General features: G+C 44.1%; 3 protein-coding genes across 3 annotated transcripts; 1 reads left to right on the top strand and 2 right to left on the bottom strand.

Annotated features, from left to right (window-relative positions):
• Positions 1–127: 127 nt before the first annotated feature.
• On the top strand, positions 128–2985 carry NEUTE1DRAFT_150701 (uncharacterized protein; the record flags this gene model as incomplete). Its single annotated transcript, XM_009858676.1, has 3 exons — positions 128–333; positions 440–554; positions 643–2985. 3 exons carry the CDS (start codon positions 128–130, stop codon positions 2722–2724), a joined length of 2403 nt encoding a protein of 800 aa, XP_009856978.1.
• A 478-nt stretch (positions 2986–3463) lies between these two features.
• On the bottom strand, positions 3464–4928 carry NEUTE1DRAFT_119171 (uncharacterized protein; the record flags this gene model as incomplete). The annotated part of the gene is made up of 2 exons (XM_009858675.1): positions 3464–4714; positions 4819–4928. 2 exons carry the CDS (start codon positions 4841–4843, stop codon positions 3666–3668), a joined length of 1074 nt encoding a protein of 357 aa, XP_009856977.1.
• Positions 4929–15118: 10190 nt separating this feature from the next.
• On the bottom strand, positions 15119–16388 carry NEUTE1DRAFT_92583 (uncharacterized protein; the record flags this gene model as incomplete). Its single annotated transcript, XM_009858674.1, has 2 exons — positions 15119–16182; positions 16268–16388. The coding sequence occupies one exon, from the start codon at positions 15952–15954 to the stop codon at positions 15469–15471; it is 486 nt and encodes a 161-aa protein (XP_009856976.1).
• Between the last annotated feature and the right edge of the window lie 682 nt (positions 16389–17070).

The following is a 17070-nucleotide window of genomic DNA, read 5'->3' as shown; positions in this document are numbered from 1 at the left end:
TCCCGCATCCTGCCCCGTGCTTCTCCTTTGGAAACTTTAGGTAGTTTTCCAAATCCACGGCACCACTCATTCCTCCCCACCAGTCACTCCTTTTTGTCCCCTCCCCCTTCGCTGCGTGTGAGTGAAGATGAGGGTGATTCGGGCTGTTGCTACTCTCCACGCCGGCCGCGCTGCCGCCGTGCGCCAGGGTGTTCGCTCCGTCAGTCTTGGAGCATGCCGCGCCGCCGTTGAGACGCCGTCCCTCCGGTGGACTGGCTCCCAGTTCGAGAGCCGCCGTCTGTTCAGCAGGTCCTCCTACCTAAGGAATGCCAACATGACTGCGGCCGAGATTGCGTAAGATATTTCCCGTGAAACGAAGGCTGTCATGGCTGGCGTCATGGCACCGGGCAGCATGCCACAGCAGCAGACCCGGCTGACAATACGCGCTGCATTTCTCTAGTCTCAAGCAGGCCAAGGAACTCGCCGCTTCCAACATGACCCCCGAGGCCGCTGCCGCCCGTATGACCCCCGAGGAGGCCAAGAGACTGGCCCGTGTCCGTAACATTGGTATCGCCGTATGTGAACCCCAAACGCGCCCGAGATGAAAGATAAAAACTGAGGACAGAGGACGGGGATAAAAGCTAAACAGCTAGCCATATACAGGCCCACATCGACTCCGGCAAGACCACCGTTACCGAGCGCATCCTTTTCTATACCGGCAGAGTCAAGGCCATCCACGAGGTTCGTGGTCGCGATGGTGTTGGTGCCAAGATGGACTCCATGGAACTCGAAAGAGAGAGAGGTATCACCATCCAGTCTGCCGCCACTTTCGCCGACTGGAAGAAGAAGGAGAAGGGCGTGGAGGAGACTTACCACATCAACTTGATCGATACCCCCGGCCATATCGACTTCACCATCGAGGTCGAGCGTGCCATGAGAGTCCTTGACGGAGCCGTCATGGTTCTCTGCGCTGTTTCTGGTGTCCAGTCCCAGACCATCACCGTCGACAGACAGATGAAGCGCTACAACGTCCCCCGTATCTCTTTCGTCAACAAGATGGATCGTATGGGTGCCAACCCCTGGAAGGCCGTCGAGCAGATCAACACCAAGCTCAAGATTCCCGCCGCTGCTATCCAGGTCCCTATCGGCTCTGAGAAGGAGCTCGAGGGTGTTGTCGACTTGATCGACATGAAGTGTATCCGTAACGACGGTCAGCGTGGTGTCAACCTCAAGATCTCCAAGGAGATTCCTGCAGAAATCAAGGAGCTTTGCGAGCAGAAGAGACAGGAACTTATCGAGAAGCTCGCCGATGTCGATGATGAGATTGCCGAGATGTTCCTTGAGGAGCAGACCCCTACCCCCGAGCAGATCAAGGCCGCCATTCGCCGCGCTACCATCGCCTGCAAGTTCACCCCCGTCCTCATGGGTTCCGCCATTGCCGACAAGGGTGTCCAGCCCATGCTTGACGCCGTTTGCGACTACCTCCCCAACCCCAACGATACCGACAACACTGCCCTCGACCGCTCCAAGGGCGAGCAGCCGGTCAAGCTCGTCCCTTACAACTCCCTTCCCTTCGTCGGTCTTGCCTTCAAGCTCGAAGAGAACCCTTACGGCCAGCTCACCTACATGCGTGTCTACCAGGGTTCCCTCAAGAAGGGCGCCTACCTCTACAATTCCCGTGGCAACAAGAAGGTCCGTATCCCCCGTATCGTTCGTATGCACTCCAATGAAATGGAGGACGTCAACGAGATTGGCGCCGGTGAAATTTGCGCCGTCTTCGGTGTCGACTGCGCCTCTGGTGATACCTTCACCGACGGTGGTCTCCCTTACTCCCTGAGCTCCATGTACGTCCCCGACGCCGTCATGTCGCTCAGCATCAAGCCCAAGCGCTCCAGCGACGCCGACGCCTTCTCCAAGGCCATGAACCGCTTCATGCGTGAGGATCCCACTTTCCGTCTCCACGTCGATGAGGAGTCGGAGGAGACCATCATCAGCGGCATGGGTGAGTTGCATCTCGAGATTTACGTTGAGCGTCTCCGCCGTGAGTACAAGGTCGAGTGCGAAACTGGCCAGCCCCGCGTCTCTTACCGCGAGACCATCACCCAGAAGGCCGAGTTCGACTACCTTCTCAAGCGCCAGTCCGGTGGCCCCGGTGATTACGCCCGCGTCGTCGGCTGGATCGAGCCCAACCCGAACGGCGGCGAGGACAATCACTTCGAGTCGCGCGTCGTCGGCGGCACTATTCCCGACAAGTACATCTCTGCCTGTCAAAAGGGTTTCCAGGAGGCCTGCATCAAGGGCCCCCTGCTCGGCCACAAGGTCATCGGCTCCTCCATGGTCATCACCGACGGTGCCACCCACGTTACCGATTCGTCCGATTACGCCTTCAACCTCGCCGCCCAGATGGCCTTCGGCAAGGCCTTCACCGCCGCCGGCGGCCAGGTGCTCGAGCCCCTGATGAAGACCACCATCTCGGCCCCCGCCGAGTTCCAGGGTAACATTCTCATGCTGATGAACAAGCGCGGCACCATTGTCGATACCGAGGTCGGTGCCGACGAGTTCACCATGGTCGCTGACTGCTCCCTGAACGCCATGTTCGGCTTCTCCACCCACTTGCGCGCTGCTACCCAGGGCAAGGGCGAGTTCTCCATGGAGTTCAGCCATTACGCTCCTGCGCCGCCCCACCTCCAGAAGGAGTTGGTGCAAAAGTACCAGAAGGAGCTCGAGGCTAAGCGCATAAAGTAAGCTGGCTGTTGAAGAACTGCAAAGCTTCGAATTGGCTTGCTGCTGCGGTTGAACTCGAGAGGCTCGCGCTGCTGGCCCTCACGTGGCGCTTGCTTTCAGCCTGAGAGTCAGGTTCGGATCTGGTCTTGGGGCTCGAATGAAAGGCCAATTTCGAGCCGTCAGTCTACCCTGGACTTGATGTTGTTGAACGGTCGAAGTAGCGTCCTTCGGCTGGACGATAATTGCTGCTCTGGCCTAGACAAAACGGACTATCCTTCCCCATCAGATGATTCATGACTGGGGAGGCATGTGAAGGCAAATAGATCATCTGGTTGTATCTATGCTAAAAAGATGTAACCCGATTAGCATTCTTGTAACACTTGAACATACAGCAGCGTGGCGGCTTTTCTTTCTCTTGGTATACAGGATGTCCAGTGTTGTACAGTACATAGATCTGTAGTATTTTATGTGTGATGATAAAAAAAAAGGGTATTTTGTACATATATGGAATGGTTAAACTACTTTGGAAACGGTTACTTTATGGGTTTCGGTAGAGCAAAAGCGAACATGGTCTCTTCTCTCATTAATAACTTGGTGTCGAACCTGGCTGTGGTGTGGTGTTCATGAACTCGCTTCAACACCGCCCCGATACCTTGTCCATCTTTTGGCAAGGATGCCATGATTGTGGCTATCAACAGCTGGCACCCGCAGCTCGCAGTTGGCGGAAGCTGTCTAAACCACATCATGCACACGGCAATTGCAACTAGTATCGTTATTATTGAAAACCATCATTTACGACTTCCTTCCTCATTTATGTACAAGGTGTCTAGCGTGAGGATACCGCTCTCATGTAAATGTCATACAGTACATCATTCAACAGCATTTTTTTGTTCTCGAGCCGGATACCAAGTATTTTTCAATATCATGACTCATAACCCTTGCCATCTAATCCCGCTCCCCATTTAGAGACGGCGAAGGATATCCTGCACAACCTCCTCGGTCTTAGCCTTACCGCCAAGATCGGGGCTGAGCAGCTTGCCCTCCTCAAGGTTAGCATCAACAGCAGCGTAGATCTTGGCCGCCGCCTCCTCCTCGTTGAGGAACTCGAGCATGAGCGCAGCAGAGCGGAGCGTAGCGATGGGGTTGGCAATGTTCTGGCCCTGAATGTCGGGCGCGGAGCCGTGGCAGGGCTCACCGATGGCGAAACCCTCACCGACGTTGGCCGAGGGGACGAGACCGAGCGAGCCGACGAGGGCGGCGGCGCCATCAGAGAGAATGTCGCCGTACAGGTTGGGCGCAACAATGACGTCGTAGGCCTCGGGCTGGCGGAAGAGCTTGTACACCATCGAGTCGACGATCTGCTCCTCGACGGCGACCGAGGTGAAGCGGCCGGCGGCGAGGGCCTCACGGGCGGTAGAGCGGAAGAGGCCGTCGGTCTGGGACAAAACGTTGGACTTGTGGGTGACGGTCACGAGGGGGCCCTTGTGGATGGAAGGGGAACCGCCCTCGCGGATCTTTTGGCGGCGCAGGGCGATCTCACCGGCGATGGTGGCGATGCGCGACGAGGCGCGCTGCGAGATGCGCTTGATGGCCTCGGCCACCTTGCCCTCGGGCGTGTCGTACGTCTTCTCCTCCTTGACGTACAGGTCCTCGGTGTTCTCGCGCACAATCACCATGTCGATGGGCTTGACGCCGGGGCCCCGGACCGACTTGACAGGGCGCACGTTGGCGTACAGGTCGAGCTTCTTGCGCAGGGCGACGATGGGAGAGGAGTAGCCCTTGACGGCCTTGGTGGGCGAGCTGACGGCTCCGAAAAGGGCGCCATCGCACTCAGACTTGAGGATCGAAACTGTCTCTTCGGGCAGGGCGTTGCCGGTCTGCTCAAAGGTTTCCCAGCCGGCCTTGAGGTCGATGAACTCGAACTTCAAGCCCAGAGAGGCCGGGAGAGCCTCGAGAATGCGCCGGCCGGCGGGAATGACTTCCTTGCCGATGCCATCACCGGGGATGAGACCTGTTGGCAGAAAGCGGGGTGATTAGCAGGGCGCCCGTTTCCCAGCAGCAAGCAGCATTGAAAGAAGGCATTGGGAGAGGTGGAAGAGTTAGGAAGCTGCTAACCAATCTTCAGGGTCCTGGCCGCCATCTTTTTCCTGTTTCAAGTGACTTTGTAGAAGAGAAAAAGGAAAAAGTCTCGAGGAGTGGAGAAATGCGGATGGAGGAAAAGACAAAGTACCGCGGATAGCTTCCAAAATGTTGGACGAATCATACCTTAGCATGGCTCACCAGGGCCGGGATCGGACTAGAAGCGCCATAGTGAAGTGACTAATGGCATGTTCAACAAAGAGACTAGCCTGTTTGGGAAGTAAACATGCAGCATTCTCCAGGTTTATTGATCGCTGCGGGCTGTTCCGCAATTTTTCCAGGATGGCCTGTCAGTGAGGTGATCTACTGTAGAGTGCCTGCTGCGTATGCCTCGACATCTCTGGCTTACGCAGTATGTATGGTAGAGGCGGCAGTGACGGAGAGTGAAGGACAACCTGGGAAAGATGACAAGACTCGGAGTATCTCCAAAGGACGTGATTTTAGAAAACATGGAGAGAGCAGGCTATAAGTGCTCTCGGCATCGCCAGCGCCGCCCATCTTCACGTGTCCTCATGGACAATCCACAGGCCGTAGTAATGTTAACGTAGCATGATTCCACGTGTGAATTAGGTGGACGCCGGTCGTTTCGAGGTTTGGGTATTATAATGGAAGTCCGGTTCTATAGAATACGAGCACGAGCAGGGGTCTTGATTTAGTAGAGGGTATAGATTGTATATTATATAGATCTCTATATTAGGTTAATCCCTTATATAGAAAATTTAGTATTAGAAGGTTGCTAGGGATATTAGTTTACGTAAGGTACTAGGTTGGTACCCCGGTTACTTCTAGTATCCGATATACCCCTTTAACTGAATTAGAATTTAAGGAGGCTATTGTCTTTAAAGCTATTTATAGATTCTATACCCTTCCTATCTTTTTTCTAGTAGTTACCTTTTAAAAGTGTTATTTATTATTATTTCTCTATTAATAGGGAAGGTTAATAGTACCCTTTTTAATAATAAAATTACCTAGTCCCGTAGTTTAATAGTTAGAACGTTGGAGTATTATTTTTAATTATCCGCCTATTATCTTTTAAATATATTTATTAGTATAATTAGCGGATTATTTTTAAATAATATACTTAAAGGTTGTAGGTTCGAATCCTACCGGGACTAAATTTTTTAATTTTTTCCTCCTTATATAATTAAATTACTATATTAATACTTTTTAATTTTTAAAGGTTATTTTAGCCGTATAGTATAGGAAGGTAATTTATACTTATAATAATTTTAACCTATATTTTTATCCTTCAATCGCTTTTTTTAATTAATTTTCTTTATTGATTATAATTAAATAATTTACTTTTATTATTACTAACTTCCTCCTTTCTCCTCGTCTCTCCTTAAGATTTACTATATTAAACTACTTTATAAATTTTTAATATTTACGTACGTCGAACGCTTTAATAAATCTATCGGTAATTATTTTACTAATAGAAATATTATATATATTAATAATACTATATTATTAAGCTTTTTTAAACTAGTAATTGTAAATATTAATATATTTAAGTTTAATTTGGAATTTAGAATTCTTTTTAGTAATAAAGTATATTATTTATTTATTATTATAACCGAAGGGGGTAATTTCGATTTCTAATTAAAGAGTAAGAGTATTAAAGAGCTTCTTTGCCTAAATACCTTCCTTTACTCCTTGGGCGAGGAATAATAATTCTACTTCGGTTATTAAAGTAGTAATAGTATTTTACTTATTAGTATACTAATTAATTATATTACTAAATAATTATATTATAAAATCTTATAACTTTCTTCGATCGTTAATATTATTAGTAAATAATATATTAATATAAATTTTAAATTTATTATTTCCTTCTAATTAGAAGGTATAATAATTAGTACTACGAAGGTATATTTTTATTTATTTAACCGCCGAATAATAAGCTAGTTTAGAGTTAGTTAGAAAGCGAATTAATTAGAATAGTATAAAAGCGATATTAGGTTTAATAATAATAGAGAAATACAGAACTGTACCAATTATTTATTAATATAATTTAATTATATATTAGGTAGAGGATTAAGGCTAGGAGGCGAACTCTTTAATTATTATAGGAATATTAGGGAGTTTTTTCCTTTATTTAATTCCTTTAATTATTTTAAGGATATATTTTCGCTAAGATAGTTAGAATAGGCGCTGCGGGCGGTCTCGAATAACTTTAATACCTAAAAATTATTAGATATTTTAATTATTAATTAATTAATAGTATTATTTAAGAGTAATATTTATTCCCTCTATTAATAATAAATATTCTAATTTATAAGTAAGGATAATATTATTAATATAAAAGAAGATAATTATATTCTCTTTAATTAGTATATACGGTTTTATAGGGATAAGGGCGAGGCTAGCTTTTACGAGAATTTTAGTAAACTCTTTTTACTAAAATAATAGAGAGTATTATAATTTATATAATATACGTAGTAACTTTAATATTTTATCCTTATATTCCTAATTATATAGTACTTTTATATAGATAGTCTTATTTAATATTATATTAATGAAGGTATTAATTATATTATACTATTTAAATTCGAAATTAAAGTAGGTAGTAATAGTTATTATAATTCTAAATAATTAGATTACGAAAATAGTAACGTACGTTTCTCGTATATTATTATATAACTATTAATCTCTTTAAACTACTAAATAGGCTTTATATTTAAAGTAATACCCTTTTATATTGAATTTGTATATATATATTTATATTAAATTAAATAATTTAATAATTTTATTAATATACTACTCGCCTTTATTAATTTACGCTTACGACTTTTTTTCTTCATAATCTTTTATATACTTTCGTTTTACTTTATAGAAGAGATTATTAAACGGATAATAATTAAAATTTCTATAAACCTAAGGGGGAGGAGGGAATTTTCGTTAATAGAAATTGGCTAAGGTATTGAAATTATTATAATAATTTATAATATTTCTAATTAACTTTAAATTATTAGAAAACTTCTCTCCTTCCTCCTTCTTACTAATAATTATATATTTTAATTAGTTAAGAGTTTCCTTATTAATAGGCCGTCTATTATATAGTTTAATATTTATTTTATTTAAAGTAATTAAAAAGGATCTAATTTAGTAGAGATATTTATTATACGTTGGTTAATTTTATTAGGAGTATAATATATTAAAATTATTAATAAAGAATAATACTAGACTTTTTAGGGGAGTAGGATATTTTATTTCTTTTTTATTTATTATTATTGCCTACTAATTATTTTACGGCCGTAATTCTAGTATTAGAACTCTAGTACCCTCTTAATATTATCCCTCCTCTTATATATATATAAATTCGGTTGGTTCGGAAATTATAGTACTATTAATAGCAGGTAGGGTTTTAATAACCAGATCGGCCTCCTTATCCTCTATTTTAATACTTCTAGTCGGTAATAGATTAAATATATTAAATTCTAATTAATAAATATTATTCAATTATATAGCCAACTCTTTAAGAGAAATATTAAGGGTATTATAGAATTCTTCGACTATATTTATAAAAATTTCGTCCTTATTAAAAACTATATTTCTTATTATAATAATCTAATTTATATATAGATTCTAAATACAATAAATATTATTAAACTAGTAATTAACTAAATACTTAACTTAAATATATCGTTTAAACTTCTAAGCCCGTTTCTAACTATATAAAATATCGATTATAAGTACGAACGTTTTATAATTATAAATTTTAAAATAGAATAATTATAGTACTAGTTTTTATTAACTATTATTATAATTAATTATATATATAGTAAAATATTCTTTTAGGGACTTTTAATTGAATTTTTATTATAAAATTAGGTTTAATAAGTATATTACTACTATTATTATCTCTCTTTAGAATTCTTATAGTAAATTTACTAATTCTTTTATTATTACTAATTTTTCCCTAATTATACCCCCCGAACGTTCGGTACCGCCGTTCTACACCTAAATATATAAGGCCGAAGGCTTAAGAACCGTATTATATCTAATTAAGAAGGTAGTAATATAGGGTTTATTTATAGTTATTTCATTATTATATTTAATTACCCTTAGTCGGATTTAGTAATAAAATTCAAAATCGTTAAATAATAACGTTAATATAATAATAATCGAATCCGCTATTTAGTCCGGTAAATAATATAATTATACTTTCCCGGACTAATAATTTATAACGATTATTAAATTCGATACTATACCTCTACTAAGTATTTTAATTAAGGAATAATTAAAGAAATTAATAGCGAGGTAGAGATTAGGACCTTCTAATGCGTTATAGATTTTTCTATATATTTAGTACTTTATTTTAATTATTATATAGGAATTATAATAAACGAGATCGGGACCCTTTAAACGTACTTTATATTCTTTATTTATTAATTAAATTAAGGTTTTTAGTCTTAGGTAATTAAAGCGAAGATATTAGCGTAAGGTATCGCTTTTTTAAAACTTCTTAATAGTTTTACTAGTAAATTAGTAAAATTATATATAAAAAGAGGATTAATTAGTACGTATTTCGAAGGGTATATATTCTAATATAAATTAATTAAATTCTAAAGAGAAATAGTATAAATAACCGTTATTTAAATAGAAATAAAGGTACTTTAAATTAAAAGATTAATCCTAGTATAGTCCTTTTTCTAATAACCTTCTTAAAAATACTAAATTATAAGCCATCCTGGATATAAGTATAACGTTATTAAATTTAAGATTAATAAATCAATTTTTATTATTACTTAATATTAAATAGACCGAACTATATCCTTTAATTGCAATAAATATATTTCCCGCTTAGACGTAGTCTCCTTCTCTCGCTGGTTTGAAACTTTTAAATTAACCGGCCTTATTAAAAATATAAATTATTATACCTAAATTAAAAATTATTAAGTCCTTTAATAGGTACTTTAGTCTATCTTTATAGGGTTTTAGTATTAAAAAATTCGTTTTATAATATATATTACTAACCCGCTAACTATTAAATTAAAAGTTACTAACGTTGTTTTAATAGGATTTATTAATTTTAGTATCTTTTAAGAATTTTCTAATCTTTCTACTAGTTTGGGGTCTCTTTAGCAATTCTTATTAATCTACTTATATATATAGTAATTTTCTTTAAAATTATCCAATTAATTCGTTATATTAATATACTAATAGTATTTAAATTTGTAACCTATACATTTATATATAGGGCAAATCCTCTTCGACTATTTATTATAATTTTAACAATTTTAATAATTACCGGCCGGCCTTTTACTTCTATTATTCTAGGGGTTACTAAGAGCGTCCCTACTAAATTTAGTATATATAGTTACTATTCCGAACGTACTACCCTTATAAATTTAAGAACGACCCTTATTTAATAGAAACGCTTTAAGAACCGCTTACTTAAATTCCTAGGCTATATCTATAAAAGTATAAAATTTATTATCTTTAATTTAATAATATACTATAGTCTAAATAGTAAATAGGGACCTAGGGAATTTATTTATTATATTGAAGAAATTTTAATACTAATTCTCTAAATTAATATATTCATCGATGTTATAGTATTAATTAATAGTTATAACCCCCTCCTACTCTTTAAATTAAATAGTCTAACTCTTTAGAGTATAGGTAAAATAGACTTTTTCCTAATATTTAGTACAAGCGTTATTTCTAACTCTTACTAGGTTATAATTAATTAATATATATAACTTATTATATTAGATGGTAATAGTCTTAATTTCTAAGAAGTAAGTTAAGTAAAGCTTCTTAATAGTATATTTCTTTATTTAATTTTTAACATTATTAATATTAGTAATAAATTTATTCTAATTTTTTTTCTCGTAATAGTAATCGGCTAAGGCAATTTTATAATTATAGAAGTCGGATTCAAACGTAAAGCCTAAACGCTTAGCAGTAAAAAATACTTTTACGGGTAGACCGGTAGGAATTTAAGTAGACGCTAGAGTCTAAACCGGGACCGTAGTCGACTGGGTAGCTTAAGATAGCCGGGTATTATCTATTAGAGGGCCGTTATTTACTTCTATAGTATTAAAAATCTATTATTGAACTTAAATATCCTTAAGGATGACCGGTTTTTGGAAGTTAATAACTAATGGCTTAATAAGAGTAGTAGGCTAGGGGATTCGCTTTTCGAAATCTAGGTTAATAAAAGACTAGAATTCCTTATTAAAAGCCTTATTTTTGAAATTCCTTCTCCCAAAGATACTAATCTTCGGATTTATTAAAAATAACTTTACTAATAGTCTTAAGATCGATAGATATTATTGTATTGCGTTACTTTATTTACTTCGGTAAGTAATTGTTATACTATATCTACCCGGGTTACTTCAATTGGTAATTATTATATATAAGACTCTTAATTATAGAATACGAGCACAAATAGGGGTCTTAATTCAATAGAGGGTACAGATTGTATATTGTATAAATCTCTATATTAGGTTAATCCCTCACACAGAAAATCTAGTATCAGAAGGTTGCCAGGGATGCCAGCTTACGTAAGGTACTGGGCTGGCACCCCGGTTACCTCCAGTATCCGATAGGTTCCATCGTTTATTGCGCCAGGGGCACCTCCAATGCGAAACACTGACTTGAAACATCGTGAAATCGGGTTGAAGGGCGCCAAGCGTTTGTCACGGAGAGCTATCCGCCGGCCACATACAACAGGAGCGGGATGTACAATCCAGAGAGGAAGATAGATGTCCGTGGATGTAAGTAGGTTTGCGTGCCTGTGTCAAGCCGGCATATGGTGAACATCGAGGATTGTACGACAATCGACTGAAAGGAAGGCAGCCAGACTGAAAGATGGAAGTCTTGTAAAAGCTTGACATGTGTGCCCTTGAAATGGACTTTCCAATCACAACCTCACAACCACCAACACCGGCTAGCACTAACAACCCCCCAAAAAGCTCCTTAATTTAGACTGTTTGTGATAGCCAATGGCTTCATGCAAGAGCCTAGGCCAACACTCAGCCTTCAGCTTCTGTGGCACCTCATCGTGAACGTGCCAGTCTGTTGGAAGAGTTTTCTTCTCCATTACGATAGCCTCAATGGCAAATGTGTGGAAATAGTCTCGGATTGGTTGGTTCGTGCCGCCTGGGCAGTGGCTATAACGGGATTCCTATTCTGATCCAAAGACCCCTCAGCAAAAGAAAGTCAAGGCCTACATATCCAAACAGAAGTGAAGGCGATCCCATCCTGTCCTGCCACGCTGATGCATCCGAAGCTCGTGTGTAGACTGACTGAGGTAGCCGAGTGTACTGTTGACAGACGGGAATGACTCCCTGTTCTGGACCTGCAGCGAAGTGCACTTCCCTTGTCTGCATCAGAAGACCCAGCGCCGCATACGCTACCTATTGCAATGCGACTCCGCTCGCCTGAAGTAGCCGTACTTTTTAAAGCATTTGCTCATTAAACGCGCCCCGGCCGTCACTTGTAGTGTAAACCCTCGACTGCCCGGTGGCACCACGTAAATCTGGGGAATTTGCGATAGTTGCCTGTCTCTTTCTCTGACCACACTACCTCTACCTACACCTTAGGTCTATCCCTCATCGTTCTGTTCTTTGTTGTCCATCATCATCCATCTACATATATCGCGCCAAGTGTCGCTTACACTCCCCCAACTTCTGCGCTACAGTTATCCGCGACACGTTCTACGGACATCCCTACAAGCAAACAGCTCTCCCGATTTCTCGTCATAGCGTCGCCAGCTCCACGCGCGCATCGCTTCCCTCCAGAGTCCCTGTTCCTCGGGTCAGGATCGTAGCTCCTCCTTATAGTGGCGCGTGGGGAAGCCGCTTCGAGTCTGTTACAACACGAAGACCCCTTGCGCAGGGTCCAGGGGCTTAAAGGAGGCACGCCCGTTTGCCCCGATCTCTCCTTCCCGGACGCGACCACGATCCTCGACTTCCTTTAAACAAACAGTCAGATCCTTCTTCTCTCCGAGTCGACTTGGACTGTCGGCTACAAAAATCACCAGAATCAACCGCTCCTGCCACCTTGCCACAACATACTCTCATCATCACCTCGTGGCCCGACGCTTCTCAACTTCCCTAGGTCTTGCTCGAGCTCGAAAAAGTCAGCAGCCATGAGCGCGGTTAAGAACCTTCGGGCTATGTTCGAGCAGAAGGGGGAGACGAGTCCCCCGGATCGTGGCAGGTCGCCAGTCATCTCTCCAAGTAAGCAGTCTTCTGTTCCGCCATCTTTCACTTCCAATTGTCGCCATTTCCATCACCTCGCTGTTTGCCTCTTCTCCAACTGCACTGGTCATCTTGGGTGTTGTTATCAACCACAACATCACACTATGCATGGACCGGACTAATAGCTAGTGTCTCTTTCAACCTCTAGCCGATTCTCCTAGGCCTTTGAACAAGATCAAAACGAGCTTCATCGCGGTTGAGAAAGGTGGAAGACTCGGGCTTCAACGGGAAGGCAGCAACGACTCCGAGACACCCACACAACAAGCTCCAGCCGGCCCAGGCGACATCACCAGTCCTCTTGCTCCATCAGAAAAAGCCAATGCCGTTGACCAGATTATGGAGAAAACACCAGCACCGGCGAGTCCCGAGGCGAACCGTATACCGGCCGAGTCTCCAAAAGCGAACCAGAATGCTCAGAGTCCGATACACTCTGCTCAAGAACCACGAGCACAGAATGTAGAATCTTCGGCTAGCGCATCGGCGGAGCCCAAGAGGTTGGAGCTAGATGGGGCTACCGGCTCGTCTACGACGGAGAGTGACTCCAAGTTACCAGAGAAGACGCAGGCACCCAATGGAGCCGGGGCTGGCAAAGACAAAGAGACAGATCCCAGCAAGCCGGCGGCGCGGACCGTCCCGAAAACAACAACAAAATCGAACCTCCCACCTCTTTCAACGTCTTCGGCCAACAAGACAGTAGCTAAGCCTGCCAAATCCCCCATCACTGCTGAAACCCCCAAGGCGAAAAGCCCTACGACCGCATCCAGTCAGACTCCGGGCAAGACCGCTACCCCGAAGCCTTCGGCGGCAAAGACCACGAAATCTCTTGGTTCCTCGCTCAACAAAAAGCCAGCGTCCTTGGCCCCATCTCCTGTCATCACCGGAAGCTCGAAGCCCAAGGCCAAGTCACCTACACGCCCAGCTGCTCTCCCAGAACGCCTTACCACTCATACGGCTGCTTCTGGTTCCAAGCTCGGCAATGCGCGCGCCCAGTCGCAGACTCGCGAGCGAGGTCCTACCCCGGCTAGCCGTTCCTCTAGCAGAGCGAGAGTGCCATCCTCTACTATGTCGGCACCGAAAACGGCTACCTCGACCCTCAAGAGACAGAACTCGACCAAGAACCGGCCTCGCCCTAGTCTAGGTGTGCCTGTGAAGCAGACTGCGAAGGATCATCCGCCAACGAAGAAGGAGAAGGAAGTGGACGAAGGTTTTTTGGCACGCATGACGCGTCCAACCGCGGCATCCGCCTCTAAAACCGCTGAGAAGGTTGTCACATCCCCACCCAGGAGGTCGTCGGCCACCCCCGGACCTGCCGCGAAGAGAAGTCTCAGCAAGCCACGGACCAAAAAACCTGCCACTAAATCTGCAGCACCATCAGCGGCTACGACACCGAAACAGTCTCGTTCTGGTTCAGCTGCGGCCAAGGCTGAGCCGGTTCCCAAGGCAGAAGAAGCTGTTGATGTGCCCCTCCCCACTGTGACTGAGACTCCCCAAGAAGTGGCTCAGCCGGTAGAGAAAGCCACCGAAGCTACCCAGGAGGTCTCGGTACCACCGTCGGACGCGGAGGCTGCCGGTGCTCCCCAAACCCCCACTTCTGACGTTCATGATGTTAAGGAGGAGATGCCAGCCCAGGAGACTGAAGCTGCCGCCTCGTCTGCTGCCGAGGTTGTTGATACCACCAATGCTGACATTTAGGAGCACGGTGAGGAGAAGTCTGCCAGCACTTCGGAATTTAAGCACACTTCTTAATTCGTAAAAGGAAGCCAGAAATGGTGGATGTGATCGCTTTTTGGCCTGTAGAGTCTTTTTTAATCACCCCCCTATTATTTGTTCGAGACAGTGAAAGAGGGGGATGCAGTGTTACTGGGTTAGCACGTTTCATGATACCTTTGTAGAAAGACCAATTACACATTTGTAAGAAGCTGGCGACGCATGAAGTATGAATGCATAGCAGATAATGGGTTGCACAGCAACCTGGAGCAGGATGAATTGAATCATTTCCTTATCAGGATTCGTGATATTTGTTTCCACAGTGAGTGCCTTTGTTTTTTTTTTTTTTTTAATCATGCATATATAAAAGCATACAGGATGCCAACTCGTTGTCTTTCTTGGCCTCATACCTCATATTCGCATGGCAAGAACCAAGGATGAGCTCTGCTTTGCCAATGTCTATTCCTTTTCATGTTTGTCCAGTCTTGCTTAGTCGTCTAGTGTACAGTGGAATCACATCCGTATCGTACACTGCGCACAGAAATGGTTGGCTCCATTTCAGGTTTGGGATCCTCCCAAAGTGCGGTGACTCTTCCTCCTCCCCTTCTATTCCTCTCCCTTCCTTCCCAACAATGCCTTCCTTTCCCCAAATCCATGTCCTATCCCAGTTGTCCATCCTTGAGACCCTCCTTCTTCTTCTTTCCATCTATTTTACCTTGCACAAAACCAACCCACCAACTTTCCTCTCCACTGCCTCTCTAACCTCCAACACACCTCTATCAGTGTTCACAAACAAACACTCGCCCAACTGCAACCCCTTCATGTATCCTGCGGGAAAGCCCCTTGCCACACGGTTCAGCTCTTCCAGGGAGGCAGTCACCAGCCTCGACGGCTTCGAAATCGGCTTCAGCTCCTTCAAGACGGGTTCCTCGTTCCAGTATTTAAGTCCCACCCACAACCGGCGCGTGGCCACGTTGGCACTGGTCACGGGCTCGGGCTCGTAGGTCATGAGGGCCTCGGGCGTGGGCGGGTGGGGGCCGCCCCGCGTGAGGGAGGAGATGAAGCCTGCGCGGTGCAGGGCCAGGGCGAGGGCGAGGTTGTACTTGGTGTTAGGCAGGGAGGTCAGGCCCAGGCGAGCGCGCGAGGCGTTTTGGAGGTGCGAGCACATGTTGGTGATTTGTTGGATGCCCATTTTGAAGGTTGATGATGCCCGTGTGGGACTTTGTGTTGCTGAAGAGAGAAAGAGGGTATGTACTGGGTGGTGGGTTATAAAGAGAGAGGTCGGCCGTCGTCGCGTAAGTCGTCGGGTCGATTGGCTAGTATGGCTTGGTCCGTCCGGAGTAAAGTGCTCGGGAGATGCGGCGGCGAACTGGGGACCTTGCGGGATGAAGAGAAGGGTGATGCGGATGAGGAATCGGTGCTGCAGCGACGGGGCGTCTTGAGGTTAGTCTAGGCGTGCCGATGATGTTTCGCGGGACCAAAAAAAGAAGAAGATTGCAACGCACACAAATCGGGAGACCGAAGCTGTTGCGCACAGTTGGGTGGCCGTCACGGGTCGGTGGTCGTGATGGAGGAATTCGGACTTCGGAGGAGCCGTAAAAACAAGTGGAGGTTCGGGAGTCGCGAATGCGGCGCGCAACGGGGTCCGGATGCGAATTGCGGTTTCGAGGTCTCGATCGGGGTGGCTCCGTTAAGTTTTGCTGCCGATTTTTTGTCCCCCTGCTGCCCTGTCCGCTTCTGCCGTACACTACGGGCTGGCGGGCGTGCGTGCGTTTGCTTGGCTGCCGGGGCCGTGTGGAGGACGGACAGGTACGGTGGCCCAAGTGTGACTTGGGTCGTTTATCCAAAAGTTCTGAAAACTTTAAGTCTAACCAGCTGCAGGCATTAGGCTTGCACTGGGGGGTGGTATGGAAGATAACCTTGATGAGCTGCCTCAAGTCTCGTAAAGTCAACTATTGCCCTGATTCTCATTAACTCCCATTGGTTCTCATTAACTCCCATTGGTTCTCATCAACTCCCGTTGATTCTCATTAACTCCCATTAATTCTCATTAACTCCCATTGACTTCCATCAACTCCGAATACTTCATTACTCCATTGCTTCATCACTTCATCACTTCATTGCTTTCGCACGAGACTGAGGTTTGCTAAGACGTCACGTAGCAGTGCAAATGGACCCTGGCTCGCTAATGGACCCGCCCTGCACTTGGTTCTTCTCCAAATTTTTGAGTTGGGGTAAGGTAGCAATGCAAATGGATCCCTCTCTCTCTCTCCCCCCCCCNCCCCCCGACGACGACACGACGTACGTA

Source organism: Neurospora tetrasperma (genome assembly GCF_000213175.1).
Source record: "Neurospora tetrasperma FGSC 2508 unplaced genomic scaffold NEUTE1scaffold_81, whole genome shotgun sequence".
Classification (NCBI taxonomy): Eukaryota; Fungi; Ascomycota; class Sordariomycetes; order Sordariales; family Sordariaceae; genus Neurospora; species Neurospora tetrasperma.
The sequence above is the reverse complement of the archived record's forward strand: the minus strand, read 5'-3'. Positions and strand labels throughout refer to the sequence as shown.